The sequence below is a fragment of the Kogia breviceps genome, chromosome 1 (assembly GCF_026419965.1).
Source record: "Kogia breviceps isolate mKogBre1 chromosome 1, mKogBre1 haplotype 1, whole genome shotgun sequence".
Taxonomy (NCBI): Eukaryota; Metazoa; Chordata; class Mammalia; order Artiodactyla; family Physeteridae; genus Kogia; species Kogia breviceps.
The window spans coordinates 178,086,026-178,101,455 of NC_081310.1; the positions used below are offsets into that span (position 1 = coordinate 178,086,026).

A 15,430-nucleotide genomic window follows, 5' to 3' on the forward strand; every position below is an offset into this window, starting at 1 on the left:
TTAAAGTCTTTACTGAATTTGTTACAATATTGCTTCTGTTTTATGTTTTGGTTTTTTGGCCTTGAGGCATGTGGGATCTTAGCTCCCTGACCAGGCATCAAACCCACACCCCTTGCATTAGAAGATGAAGTCTTAACCACTGGACCACCAGGGAAGTCCCTGAAATTCTTTTCTAGTATGGTTTATCACAGGATATTGACTATAGTTCCCTGTGCTATACAGTAGGACCTCGTTGTTTATTCATTCTATATATAATGGTTTGCATCTGCTAATTCCATCCTTCCCCACTGGCACCCCCCCAACACACACACACACACACACACACACACACACACACACACACACACACACACACACACACACACACGTCTCTTTTCTATGTTTCTGTTTTGTAGATAGGCTCATTTGTGTCACATTTTAAGTTTTTTTTTTTTTTTTTTTTTTTTTTTTCCCGGTATGCGGGCCTCTCACTGCTGTGGCCCCTCCCGTTGCGGAGCACAGGCTCCGGACGCACAGGCCCAGCGGCCATGGCTCACGGGCCCAGTCGCTCCGCGGCACGTGGGATCCTCCCGGACCAGGGCACGAACCCGCGTCTCCTGCATCGGCAGGCGGACTCTCAACCACTGCGCCACCAGGGAAGCCCCATGTGTCACATTTTAGATTCCACATATAAGTGATATCATATGGTATTTGTCTTTCTCTTTTGACTTACTTCACTTAGTATGATAATCTCTAGGTCCATCCATGGTGCTGCATATGACATTATTTCATTCTTTTTTATGGCTGAGTAGTATTCCATTGTGTGTGTGTGTATATATATATATATATACATATATATATATATATATATATATATATATATATATATACCACGTCTTCTTTATCCATTCATCTGTTGATGGACATTTACATTGTTGTTTCCATATCTTGACTATTGTGAATAGTGCTGTTATGAACATAGGGGTGCATGTATCTTTTTGAATTGTAGTTTTGTCTGGATATATGCCCAGGAGTGGAATCGCTGGATCATATGGCAACTCTATTTTTAGTTTTTTGAGAAACCTCCATACTGTTTTCCAGAGTGCCTGCACCAACTTACATTCCCACCAACAATGTAGGAGGGTTCACTTTTCTCCACACCCTCTCCAGCATTTGTTATTTGTGGACTTTTTAATGATGGCCATTCTGATCGGTATGAGATGGTGCCTCGTTGTTTTGATTTGCACTTCTCTAATAATTAGTAATGTTGAGCATCTTTGCATGTGCCTATTGGCCATCTGCACTTCTTCTTTGGAGAAATGTCTCTTTAGGTCTTCTGCCCATTTTTCTATTGGGTTGTTTGTTGCTGTTGTTGAGTTGTATGAGCTGTTTGTATATTTTGAAAATTAAGCCCTTGTCAGTCTCCTCATTTCAAATATTTTCTCCTAGGCTATAGGTTGTCTTTTTGTTTTGTTTATGATTTCCTTTGCTGTACAAAAGCTTGTAAGTTTTTGTTGTTGTTGTTAATATTTACTTATTTATTTGGCTGCGTTGGGTCTTAGTTGCGGCATGTGGGGTCTTTAGTTGAGGCATGTGGAATCTAGTTCCCTAACCAGGGATGGAACCGGGGCCCCGTGCATTGGGAGCGTGGAGTCTTAGCCACTGGACTACCAGGGAAGTCCACAAAAACTTGTAAGTTTGATTAGGTCCCTTTTGTTTATTTTTGTTTCTGTTGCCTTGGAAGACTGACCTAAGAAAAGATTGGTATGATTTACGTCAGAGAATGTTTTGCCTATGTTCTCTTCCAGGAGTTTTATGGTATCATGTCTTATATTTAAGTCTTCAAGCCATTTTGAGTTTATTTTTGAGTATGGTGTGACTGTGTTCTAACTTCATTTATTTACATGTGGCTGTCCAGCTTTCTCAACACCACTTGCTGAAGAGACTGTCTTCTTTCCACTGTATATTTTTGCCTCCTTTGTTGAAGATTAATTGACTGTAGGTGTGTGTGTTTATTTCTAAGTTCTCTCTTGTGTTCCATTGATCCATATGTCTGTTTTTGTGCCAGTACCACGCTGTTTCAGTTACTGTTGTATCTCCGTAATATTGTCTGAAGTTTGGCTGGGTTATGCCTCCTGCTTGGTTCTTTTTTCTCAGGATTGCTTTGGCAATTCTGGGTCTTCTATGGTTCCATATAATTTTTAGGATTATTTGTTCCAGTTCTGTGAAGAATGTCATGGGTAATATGATAGGGATCGCATTAATTCTGTAGATTGCTGTGGGTAATAGGGGGTCACACAATTTAAATGTTGTAGAGTTTGGGTTTGAGCCAGATCTAGCTCAAAGCCTATGCATGCACTTCACTGTAGTATACAATGTCTGTGTTATACTGAATTGTCTTCTCTGTTCTTTCTTTCCTCTGCAGACTTTACTTACTATATGTTATTTGAAACAAAGAACTAGTCTTAGGGATGACACACTTGTCCTCACTGAGATCATAGTTTGGTAATGAGAATCTTGCTTTTGTACTTAACCAGCTGAGCCAGACTGAAAATGACTTAAGGGCTTTCACAGAGAGCCAGAAATGTTAACTACACAAACTGTGAAACTGCATATTCTTGTGGAGTGTAATCACACAGGAATTGAAGCAGGCATCCTGAGGAGCCAAGCCCAATTAATGATGCACCCTGAGCTGTTTTCCTAAACTCTGTGTCATGAGCCACATGACCAAGGAAAGTAGTAGAAATGCCAGTTGAGAAAACTTAAAGGACAGTGCAGTTGTTTATTGTAACAGCATTTTGTGCACAGTAGAGGTTTGCTTTTGTTGACTCTTGGGGGAGCCTTGGGACTCTCACTGCAGGTTGCACCCCAACCTTTAACAACAGATGTGACAACACCCTAACATCTATTACACCCATTTTGCAGGTGAGGAAACTAAGATGCAGGTAGTCTTCATTGTGTTCTTTTTCATTTTTTCTTTAACTGTCCCAAGACCACTCCACTTTATAAACAATAGTCAGCTGAGTTTGGGGGCTCACCACTCTCTCCTACTTGGAGGTATTGTTTTTAGACTATTCAGATGCCTATGTGTTTAAAATTTTTCAGCCCATTTGTTTATTATTAAAAAATACCTTATTTTGTAGCATAGTTTTTCTAAGCAGCACCTTCATTTTGAACCATTTTGCCCTGTGTTTGACAGTGGGCATCTTTATGAACAGAGCTTCATGATCTTGGCTAAGACCACAGATACAGAAAATACAGAATTAGAAATGTCAGAATAATATTGGACAGTGATATAATTTGACTTACTTGTGTTTTAGAACTTAATGGGGAAACAGAAAACATTTACCAATTTATTTTGACTTAATGAAGTACATATTTCTGCAGGGTTGGCTACTATGTCAGAATGGATGTATTTGAAACAGCTTTATGGAACTTCACTGAAAAGTGCAGTAATTATTTAATCAGGTTGCAAATATTTGAAACTCTGTGCTTTAACTAAGCAGGCTCTTATTAGAGATGTGTTCCAGCAGACGTGAGAAGCTGGCTTTGAGCCCTTGTCTTAGTTGGCAAATAAGCCTTTTGGTGTTTCTTGCCACCAGTTGCAGAGAATTCTGTGGTTTAGAGTTCTGCCCCTCCCAGGTTGCTTTCTGCATGGCTCTGTTACTTCTCTGTTGCATGTTCTGTTCGGCAGAGGCTGCAGCTGTAGCGTGTTTCCAAAGAGGGCGAACAGATTATTTAGGCTAAATCAGAATGCTTAGTTTTGTATAGAATACTCAGGTCTGTAAGAAGTCAAGGTGTTATATTTTTTTATTTCTGCTTGTTTTCAGCTTTGACAAATTTGAATTTCATATACCAATGTCTGAATGTAGTTGTGCTGAATGCTTTTTGTGACATGAGAAATAGGAAAACCAAGCCTCTTAGAATTTGAGCCGTGGAGGTTCAGTGGCATGTTTGGGCTTTGTTAGACAGCTGATGGATTTTCATGCTTCTGGAGTTAATGAAGCACCAAGATCCCTGTCCCTATCAGTCACCTCAGGTGCCATCCTTACCACTGAAAGCAGGGCACAACTTAATCTTTTGCTGTGTTCCATCACTTAAAGCACACAAACTCTACATTTATTTCCCTTCTTGAGCAAGGCCAATTCCTCCATCTGTTCTTACACGTACCCATTCCAGCTTCTATCACTTAATGCTCTCTTTCAGTATCTCCAATGCTTGGTCCTTCACTAGCTTCTTCCTCTAGGCCTGGAGTATATTACTGACTTTAGAAGGCTTTGGTGTGGGGATCATGTATAATATTTTCTGTTTTTTAAAAATGGAATTCATGATTAGCTAGAATGAATCAATATATTAAGTTAATATTTTACAGTAGTGTCTGCTGAGTCAGGTGTTGTCTTTGGAAACTGAGATGATTGTTAATAGTCTAAACTTGCTGTTTTTTAGGCCCGGCTGTGGTCCCTCACCAGTATTATGGAGTTACTCCCTGGGGAGTCTACCCTGCCAGCCTTTTCCAGCAGCAAGCTGCTGCCGCTGCCGCAGCAACAAATTCTGCTAATCAACAGACCACCCCACAGGCTCAGCAAGGGCAGCAGCAGGTAAATGTAAACAAAATTTATACCACCTAAATGCGAATATTAGTTATTGTATATAGTTAAAAGGTAGTGTTGTCCTTGATAGAGAAATTGTGAATGTTGAATGGGTGAGTTCCCTTGTGTGGTATTTGAGTTCATGCTCAGACTTGACTGTGCCTTACTGAATGTCTTACATATCAAGTCCTTGTTCATTGTGACTAGTTGAGATCATGATATTACATATCATGTAATACTGCTTAGAGGGTTTTCCAGTTAAGTGTGGCCAAGTGAATATTCATCCTGATAGTAAAGTTTTCTTTCTTTGACACTGTAGTTACTTTCTAAGCACCATTCTCAGATCACTTCTAGCTCTCTCTTTAAGTAGTTTGCTACCAAAGGGGAGATACTAGTTCTTCAGATTGCTTATTTATAGCATCAATTAAAAAAAATTGAAGTAAGTTGATTTACAGTGTTGTATTAGTTTCAGGTGTACAGCAAAGTGGTTCAGTTATACCTACATATGTATATGTGTATGTATATATATATATTCTTTCTCATATTCTTTTCCATTATAGGTAATTATAAGATATTGAATATAGTTCCCTGTATTATTCAGTAGATCCTTGTTGTTTATTTTATATATATTGTAACATCTGTTGAATTGGACATAAATCTTATACCTATTTTATCTCTTTTAACTTAGAGTAAGCTTTTTAACCAAGATGAGAAAGTATAGTTAATTACAATACTAAGTGTCTTTTTATATTAGATAGGCCATTTTCTCTTGCTTACTAGAATAACACCTATTTATTGCTGAAAATTGTGGTGAATTGGATTACTTGAAAAAAGATCCCCTAAATCCTCCTGTCAGAAAAAAAGCAATATAAATGTTTGGTATCTGTCATTCTAGCCTTACTATTTAATTAATTTCATATAAAATTGGGATTATGCTGTCCACATGGCTTTGCATCTTGTTATACTCTTCCATGTTATTTAATGTTTTAAAATCTATTAGAGTATCATTTATTTTGACAGTCCATTATTATTTATGTTATATTTATGTAACTAAGTTATAACTATAACTTAGCCATATTTTGGTGTTATAAATAAGATTAATATTCTTTGCATAAGTCCATGATTATTTCCATGGAATAAAGTCCTAGAAATGGAGTTTTTTCCCCAAGCATATAAAGTGAGCATTTAGGCTTTTGATAAATATGGTCAAATTAAAGCTGTCTTTTGAGGAGAAACACCAGCTCATATATGTACATATGATAATGATCCAAACAAGAATCTTTTGCTTTTTTATCAGTTTTAGTAAGAGAGTGTATGTTTAATTTTTTAGATTTTACAAGTTTATAGGAAAAACACAGGTCTTGAAATTCTAGCTAGTTTATTCTGGGTCACTTTTTTTTTTTTTTTTTTTTTTTTTTTTGCGGTACGCGGGCCTCTCACTGCTGTGGCCTCTCCCGTTGCGGAGCACAGGCTCCGGACGCGCAGACTCAGCGGCCGCGGCTCACGGGCCCAGCCGCTCCGCGGCACGTGGAGTCTTCCTGGACCGGGGCGCGAACCCGCGTCCCCTACATCGGCAGGCGGACTCTCAACCACTGCGCCACCAGGGAAGCCCCCTTAATTTTAAAAAAAATTTATTTACCTTTGGCTGCGTTATCTTCGTTGCTGCGCGCAGGCTTTTCTCTAGTTGCGGTGAGCGGGGGCTCCTCTTCATTGCGGTGCTTGGGCTTCTCATTGCGGTGGCTTCTCTTGTTGCGGAGCACAGGCTCTAGGCGCACGGGCTTCAGTAGTTGTGGCTCACAGGCTCAGTAGTTGTGGCTTGCAGGCTCTAGAGCGCAGGCTCAGTAGTTGTGGTGCATGGGCTTAGCTGCCCTGAGGCATGTGGGATCTTCCCGGACCAGGTCTCAAACCCGTGTCCCCTGCATCGGCAGGAAGATTCTTAACCACTGTGCCACCAGGGAAGCCCCTGGGTCAGTATTTTTATAGTCAGATTTTTTTGTAAGTTAATGCATGATTTTCTTTGCAATAGATACAGTTCTAGTACCACATGCATAGGGAATTCTGCAGATAATTTGTTGACAGAATGGGTGATCCCTATTAATAAATTTCTTAGCTACTCTTTGTGGATAGTTGGTATTTATCAAGTGATGATCCTTGTGTTTAAATGGCTGCCAAATCATGGATTTAGAAGGCTGAAGTGATTGCTATGTTTAAAATTTGCTCTAATAGAGTGAATAAGAAAAGTAGTAATACGTACTTCTTATTGAAAGCTTTTTGTTTAAAGCTAAGTGCTCTACATATAATTTCTTTTATTCTGATAAGTAGATTATATGACTTCCCAGCATAAGATTAAGGAAATGGAACTTGTGTGCCCAGGATCACACACCTATTAAGGTGCTAAGATTTGAACCTGGGACTTCCCTGGTGGCGCAGTGGTTAAGAATTCGCCTGCCAGTGCAGGGGACACGGGTTCAAGCCCTGGTCGGGGAAGATCCCACATGCCACAGAGCAACTAAGCCCGTGTGCCACAACTACTGAGCCTGTGCTCTAGAGCCTGCGAGCCACAGCTCCTGAGGCCCGTGCTCCTACAGCCCATGCTCTGCAACGAGAGAAGCTACTGCAATGAGAAGCCCACACACCACAACAAAGAGTAGCCTCCCGCTCACTGCAACTAGAGGCAACAAAGACCCAATGCACCCAAAAATAAATTTAAAAAAAGAAAAAGATTTGAACCCAAGTCTGTAAGTTCACAACATGTTACATCTTCTGACCATAGTGATAGAAAGCCTGAGATCTGGTCTTTGTTCTACCACTAACTGGTTGCACCTAGGGCCAGTTGCATGACTTCTCTGAATATATCCTTAGGTATGAAATGGGCATGATAATCATGTACATTATTTCAGAGTTTTCTGTCATCCACAATAACAAACCTTATTATGAAAATGTTATTATTATTAACATTACCTTTTAACAAGTAGCCATATTTTAGTTCTAGTGATATTTTTGCCAGTTTCTGGCGTCAGGTGTTTTAGGAAAATATGATATTCTTGGTGAACTATTTTGGTCATAGTCATTGAAATGAGAGGTTCTTTTTAAACTTTGCTTTCGGCCTTTTGGCCTTTACGTTTTATCAGAAAGCATTTATTATGTTCTAGGCATGCTAACTCTTCCAAATGTAATTGCTGAAACTTTCAGGAGAGTCAGTGACATCCTGGCTACTTCATCTTCCTTCTGATTTCCTTTTCATTCTTTTTGAAGGTTCTTCTCTATTTCAAAATGTTTGTTAAAGAAAAAATCCTGGATATTAGGTTGAACCCAGGCACAGGTGGTGGCTTGGTGTTGGATGTTGCATTTTGAGAGAGAAAAGTTGAGAATGGCTTCTGAACTTTCTAGATTAGGGGAGACTGTATAGATGATGATTCTGCCAAGCATGATGAACTGTAGAAGGATGAATGATTATTAATGAAAATATATATATAATATAATGTCTCCATTGAGCATCTACTTATTACATTTTAAATGCTGTGCTTAAATCAGTACCTTTGAAAAGAAATTTGAATTTAACACCTTTTGCATCATGAAGATAGGTAGTAAACTAACTCCTAGGATAGTGTTTTACAAGTAGATTCAGTCTTTTTTTTTTTTTTTTTTGTGGTATGCGGGCCTCTCCATTGCGGAGCACAGGCTCCGGACGCGCAGGCTCAGTGGCCATGGCTCACGGGCCCAGCCGCTCCGCGGCATGTGGGATCTTCCCGGACCCGGGCACAGGTTCACGAACCTGTGTCCCCTGCATCGGCAGGCGGACTCTCAACCACTGCACCACCAGGGAAGCCCCTCAGTCATTTTTGTTGATTTTATTGTATATAAAATTTTACTTGTGGAATTTTACATATTTGTTTCCATAAAATTAGGGCTTGACATTTATTTATGAAATGAAAATATGAATATTGGCAGCTGACTTACGAACTTTGATTTATTGTCAAGGGTACCACATAGATTTCTAGAGAGTTGACAAAAAGGAAACACATTGCTCTCCTGATTGTAGAATAGGACTCAGTAGTCTGAACTACCCCTTTCTTCAGGCACCTTGTCCGTTTCCTTGTCCTCTGATGTTTCACACAACTCCTAACCAAGCATAAGCCTAATTCATTCTGCCCTATGAAAAGGATGTTTTCATTGATTTTTTTTTTTTTTAAGTTCTTGAACTATTAGTATTTGCCATATCTCTGTACCTGCTGCTTACTTTTCCTAGAGTGAGAACTCTTCTGGATTATTGGTTAGGCATTTTCTACAAACTCTCACCTGTGCAGCCTCCCTTGAGTCTTCTATCTATTTAGATTGAAGCACTCCTTCTGTTGTAAAGTCCGTTAGATTCTTTGGTTCACAAACAGAAATAAATTGCCTAATATTTTGATAGGAATTAACTATTGGTTATTGATTATCTCCTGGGTACTAGGCATTGTGCCTTGCAGACATTAATTCTAATATTTCCTACAAATCTGCATGATCAGCTGTTACTCTCACTATTTTTACAGATAAAGAAATAGGAAAGTTTGGGTAAATTAAGTGTCTACACATTTCTTCTTGCCAATATGGACAGTGTTGGTCATTTAAAATACTCATTTAATAAATATTTGTGGTGTTTCTCTTTTACATTTTTTACCAAATGGTACCAAAAAAAATCTGCATGGGTTCTTGATTACATGTGTAACTTTTATAAGTAGCAGAGTGATATTGAAAATGATCTGATAAGAACTTTGCCTTTGAAAACATTGCAAAATGCATAAACGTTGGTAATTTTAGCCTTGATATTGGGTTTTGCATTTTTACTTACTGGCATAGATAGATCTTTTGGAATAGATTCTTCAGAGCGTTCAGAATAAGAATGATTATCAGCATCTTACTACCTGTGTAAAAGTAGATCCTTTAATCACAGTGGAAGAACTAGTATTCTGTGCTGAAATGTCAGTGTTCTTGACTAATACTCATAACCATATAGATTGCTGTGCGTTTGTGGTATTTATGAGAGGAAGAATGGAAACGGTTGAGTCAGAAGCCTCCTAAATCAAACCTGTTGATTTCATTTGGGGCCATTTGGGCCCTGATAAATGGGAATAGTGTTATAGGGTAGAGAAAATGTTCACACATTCCATAAAGAAAGTTTAGCGCACACGTGTGTGTGTGTGTGTGTGTGTGTGTGTGTGTGTGTGTGTATGTTTTGTTACAGATATTATAACTTAATGATGTGGGTAAATTACCCTTGTTCATCATATCTAAACCTCTCCTCCACTCCATCATACTCTTTTTTTCACCCACTTTTTGATTATTGTAGAGTTACTGTCTAGCTCTCATTTGCTGGAATAAAAGCTCCAGTTGGGCAGGAGCTTTGTGTGTCTTGTTCATTGCTTTATCCCCATTACCTGCCAGATGTTAGGCATTAAGTATTTGATTAATGAATGAATGATCACTTTTGTATGCTTTTGGCTTCTTATAAAGGTAATATGTTTAAACTAAGAACGGTAGAATGAAATTTCACTCTATGAAATGCTGTTAATGGATTTTTTTTATCCTAACAGCCATGCCACATAAAACCATTATCAGAAAAATGGTTTACAACCATCAGTTTTAAAATTGATCCAACTTAAGCATGTGCTGGGTCTTAGATGTTTCCAGTGAAAAGAAAGTAGTTGATTTATTTCTGTCTCCCAGGTTCTCCGTGGAGGAGCCAGCCAGCGTCCTTTGACCCCAAATCAGAACCAGCAGGGACAGCAAGCAGATCCACTAGTGGCGGCTGCAGCAGTGAATTCTGCCCTTGCTTTTGGACAAGGACTGGCTGCAGGCATGCCAGGTGAGGCTGCATTGTTGTTCCTCATCATTTGAGGGTGAAAAAGTCTGCTTATTGGGGGAGATTCAGAAGAGAATGGGCAGTACTTTGGGCTTGCTTAGGCTTGTCATCATTTGGTGACTGGCGAGGATGACATACCCTTGCCCTCACTTAGACCATAGTCCATTGATGAGAGCACCTAGTGTTCTGAGCCAGTCTCAGTCTTAAATGTTGGAGATATGTGAACCTCCACACATAGCTTGGAGTATGCTGTTTTCCTTTGGTGTTGATCTGTTTTCTCCCTCGGTGTTTGGAAAGAGTGGCCAGACTGCATCAGCATCACTCCAAGACTGATTGATGTCTTTGAATAGTATTATTACGAAGGCATTCCTAGTATTCCTTGATAGTGTCCTCCTTACATTTTTAGGATTTCTCTTGAACCAACAGTAGAGGTGCTTTGTAGCTGTCTTATCTGTGATTGATATATATCCTGAATATATGTTATTCTTAGCTCACTGTCTCCTGGTCTTATTCTTTGCATGGATTGCATATAGTTTGAGGTTATTCCTTTGAAACAGGTCCTTCTGAGACCTCAGTATAAGTTTATGGGTTCTTACTGACCATGGCACATACCTAAGTCAACTGATCTATTTATGAATTCACTGAGTAACTTGAACTTGCATCATGCATGTTGTTAATTACTAAGCATTTATTTTTTATCATGAAGTCACCTGTAATTTCTCTTATGGCTCAATAGGATTTGAAGATTCCATCTCATAGAATATTGAAAGACCCTGTTAATTGAAGCCTGTCTAGGTTTTCCCTGCTAACTTGTAGGATATTTGTGCTTAGATTATGTGGTATGAAAGTTCTTTGATTGTTGGAATCATTTGTACCTACTCTTGTGTAGTCAAGAGAACATAAAAAAAACTTGTCAGTGTGTGGTTGCTGGTGATAACTGTGGTTAGCACTTTGAAGAACACAGGTATTCCTTGTCCCACCGAATTCCCTAACACTTGGTGGATAATAAATAACACTACCCCTTATTGTGCCAGGTAGCATGTTATGTTTTTCACACTCATTTTTTTAATCTTAACAAGAACTTTGTGAGGCGGGTATTATTATTATCCTCATGAGGATACCCAGAGATTCAGGATTGTACAGGTACCTTAAGTGGCGAAGCCAGGATCCCCATGCTGAGTTTGTAACTATCTATCAATAAGATATGCTGGTGCCCAGGAAACATTTGTTAGTTTCATATGTACTTATCTGTTTCATGTGTACTTAACTTAATATTCTCAGGTTATCCAGTCTTGGCTCCTGCTGCTTACTATGACCAAACCGGTGCACTTGTGGTGAATGCAGGAGCGAGAAACGGCCTTGGAGCTCCTGTTCGACTTGTAGCTCCTGCCCCAGTCATCATTAGCTCCTCAGCCGCACAAGCAGGTGAGCTTACATCTTAGTAGACTCGCTCAGATCTAAAAGGGGCAATGGACGATATTCTTAAACTGTGTTGAAATATACTTTTACATTCTCAGTGTAGGAATTCTACCCTGTAATTTTTCAAAGAGAAAATCAGAAGCAGCAAGTGACCTCAATAGATTCTGATTCTGTTGACAGCATGTACCAGCTGGTTAGCAGCAAGGACCTGCTCTACTGTGAGCGTAGGAGGTCGGATTACTCATACGAAATGGCACTGTTGGCAGAAGTCCAAGGCTAATTTCACTTCATATCGTGAAATTCATATCGTTATTTTAAGATGATGTGGTATTTGTTTTGTTTTTTGCTTGAGGGGGTGGGGCAATAGGTTTTTATTTTAAGTCATGTATTATAAATTTGGGAACAACAGTGGGGACATCTAGGGGAGAGCAACATGCTCAAGTGTCCTGGGAATTTGAGGGACTTCAGTATTTGGTTCTTGAAAAAAATGTCCTTAATGTAGATATTTGTAGAACTTGAGATTTTAGGAAGTAGTTGTATTTGAAATGAGTACTTTTTGATATCCATTTCTATTTTAAACTATAGCCTCTCTTTAAAGCTGTCGATACAGTGAACTTGGCTTCAATGGTATTTTGACTTTGAATTGAAAGTAGAAATAGAAAATAGAAGCTTCAGATGAAGGGATCAAAGACAGATTTGTATAGTTCTTTACAAGGTTTGTGTCTGCTTTGAAAAAATATGGCAACATTAAAAGGTTTTCAAAAGAATAACAATGTAGTTTGGAAATGTGGCCAATCTCTTTCATAGCCAAATGGTTTGCTTTCTTCTACATAGCTGTTGCAGCGGCTGCAGCTTCAGCAAATGGAGCAGCCGGTGGTCTTGCTGGAACAACAAATGGACCATTTCGCCCTTTAGGAACTCAGCAGCCTCAGCCCCAGCCCCAGCAGCAGCCCAGTAACAACCTGGCATCCAGCTCTTTCTATGGCAACAACTCTCTGAGCAGCAATTCACAGAGCAGCTCCCTCTTCTCCCAGGGCTCTGCCCAGCCTGCCAACACATCCTTGGGATTTGGAAGTAGCAGTTCTCTCGGCGCCACTCTGGGATCAGCCCTTGGAGGGTTTGGAACAGCAGGTAGAAATCAGACTGATGTGCTGTTGAAACTGAATTTTAATTATTTTTACAATCTTTATGGAACACTGACAATGCATGGAACCCTGGACAGATACCACAGGCAGATCTGGACCGAGCCCCGTGGGAACCCAGCTGTTCCACATGTGTTTGAGATAATGGACTATTCAAGTCACACATTTGGGGCCTATTTCAGGTTTACACTCACGTTGCTACTTATTTATACTCTCCAAGTCCGTTTGTTTCAAGGATTAGAAAATCTGGGGAGATTTTTGCAGGCATTGGGAAGAATGTGGAGGGAATTATACAAATGTGGATGTTAAAAACCAAAGGAGGAGGACTTACCAAAGATCATAGGGTAGTGTACTACACAATCTGCAGGCCTTAAAGAGTCATGAGTTTTCTCCAGTCTCTTGAGAAGAGTTAAGGTGGATATTATGGAAAAGTGGGAGGAAGGAATTAAACTGAGATATTTTAAATGTTTTGATGGGAGAAAAAAGCAGGAAAGTAGTAAGGTAAACAATGGGATAATTGCAGTGTTTGTAAAACAATGTGATCTCAAAACAGAAGGGTTTATTTGAGAGAAAGTGTCTTAAGTTGGAGCTGGGGGCTAGCAATAACTCTTGATTGAGCCCTTTGAGAAACCAGGCTTTCATATGTAAGTCTTGGGTAGTGGGGCAGTACCCCATTCACAAATCTTTTTTCTACTCCATTTTTCTACTAGAACCTTTGGGTTGATGAAAGGCATTCTTTCTAGCCCATTTTCTTTCACCTTTCCCATAACTTATGTGGCCATCAGAGGATTTTAACCCACCCTCACCCCCATAATATGAGACACAAAAGGAAGGAAAATTGAGCATACGTGTGATGGTTTGAAAAAGAGTTTCATGTTAACCTGAGCCATGTCCTCTTTATTACTTTACCTGCCCCTAGAACTGCCACATGAACAGTTAGGCTGTCTCTGCTGACAAATTTGCGGTGGTAAGGAGTCTGGATCAAAGTGTCAGGAACAGGTCACTGGGCTTGTTCTTCGAAGAACAGGCCTGTTCTTATCTGCATTGTTTTAATTCCATTTTAGTTGCAAACTCCAACACTGGCAGTGGCTCCCGCCGTGACTCCCTGACTGGCAGCAGTGACCTTTATAAGAGGACATCGAGCAGCTTGACCCCCATTGGACACAGTTTTTATAACGGCCTTAGCTTTTCCTCCTCTCCTGGACCCGTGGGCATGCCTCTCCCTAGTCAGGGACCAGGACATTCACAGACACCACCTCCTTCCCTCTCTTCACATGGATCCTCTTCAAGCTTAAACCTGGGTAAGAACCATTACTCTAACACCACCTTGAACTCTAGAAATCTCTTGCCACTGATGACATTAGAAGTACTTTGCATAAGCAAAGGACAATCCCTTTATCCTAAGACGTGTCCTGGGTGTTCTGTGCCTTCCTGAAGGTACCTCATGTTATTTAGGCTGTACCTAGATAGCACAGCAGTTTGGGATTTATTCAAGTTTGGGCGCCTCCCCTGTATATTCACTTCAGCTTTAGTATGAACATCTTTGGCTACATGTGAGAATCTTTCAGTATAAACACAGTACAGATTCATTTTAAGTAAAGCTGGAAAATAGAGACAAAGAGTGTATTAACCCCCGTATCACCACTGAAATATCACCACAATTAATACTTAGCCTTGTTTTTCAGACTCCCCTCCCCTCCCCCATGTATATGTTTAATATCTTACTTTCTCACATAAAGCATTTTGTTTTAAAAATTTTGTCAGATTCTTCAAAAAAATTTGTATATACATTCTTAAACTACATAGTATGCTATTGAGTATAGATGTATATTTCCCAATTATATGTTTAGCTTGTTATATGTGTGGGGTTTAAAAAAATGTTACCATTTAGATACTGGAAAATGAGGAGGGAAAAGAGGATACTAAGTAGACAGCTATAAGAATGAAAAGAAACTTGTATTAACAATTTGGGTGGCAAATGTTTAAATCTTGGAAGACGGTACACACTCCCTTTCTCTAGTTATTTATCGAGTTTGCATTTTGAAGTACTGATTTATTTCTTAGATGGGGAAAGTTGAGACATAGAAGTACAGTGACCATATAATTTATCATGCAACCCAGGATGGTTTTGAGAATTAACGGGGTTGCTGTTAATAATTACTCTGTGATGACAGGCCTGAATCAGTATTGTCCTGGGAAATACCATGTATACCATACCATGTATGGCCACTTTGCTGGAAGATTCTGATTTTTAAAATCTTCTATTTATTATTATTATTTTTAAATTAAAACTTTATTTTTTAGAGCAGTTTTAGGCTCATAGCAAAATTGAGGGGAGAGTACAGAGATTTCCCTTACACCCTCTGACCCACACATGCATAGCTTCTCCCATTATCAACATCCCCCACTAGAGTGGTACCTTGGTTACAATTGATGAACCTACATTGATACATCGTTAT

The 15,430-nt window shown here is 39.4% G+C and overlaps 2 protein-coding genes and 2 non-coding genes across 53 annotated transcripts in view; 3 read left to right on the forward strand and 1 right to left on the reverse strand.

Annotated features, from left to right (window-relative positions):
* TINAGL1 (tubulointerstitial nephritis antigen like 1) overlaps nucleotides 1-15,430 on the reverse strand; it is a 496,849-nt gene that overhangs the window by 453,288 nt on the left and 28,131 nt on the right. The window lies entirely within an intron of this gene.
* Nucleotides 1-15,430, forward strand: part of PUM1 (pumilio RNA binding family member 1) — a 128,459-nt gene that overhangs the window by 81,450 nt on the left and 31,579 nt on the right. For 24 of the 50 annotated variants that reach the window (XM_067012786.1, XM_059037277.2, XM_067012818.1 and 21 more), the window contains 5 exons: nucleotides 4,426-4,577; nucleotides 10,275-10,413; nucleotides 11,692-11,835; nucleotides 12,664-12,960; nucleotides 14,036-14,272. In XM_067012786.1, the coding sequence (XP_066868887.1) occupies nucleotides 4,426-4,577; nucleotides 10,275-10,413; nucleotides 11,692-11,835; nucleotides 12,664-12,960; nucleotides 14,036-14,272 (969 nt within the window). The remainder of the gene's footprint in view (nucleotides 1-4,425; nucleotides 4,578-10,274; nucleotides 10,414-11,691; nucleotides 11,836-12,663; nucleotides 12,961-14,035; nucleotides 14,273-15,430) is intronic. The other 26 variants (XM_067012862.1, XM_059037379.2, XM_067012854.1 and 23 more) reach the window with 3 other exon arrangements.
* On the forward strand, nucleotides 2,443-2,526 carry LOC131746978 (small nucleolar RNA SNORD103/SNORD85). The gene has a single exon (XR_009332722.1). It is a non-coding gene; the product is annotated as a small nucleolar RNA SNORD103/SNORD85 (small nucleolar RNA).
* On the forward strand, nucleotides 10,530-10,606 carry LOC131746975 (small nucleolar RNA SNORD103/SNORD85). The gene has a single exon (XR_009332721.1). It is a non-coding gene; the product is annotated as a small nucleolar RNA SNORD103/SNORD85 (small nucleolar RNA).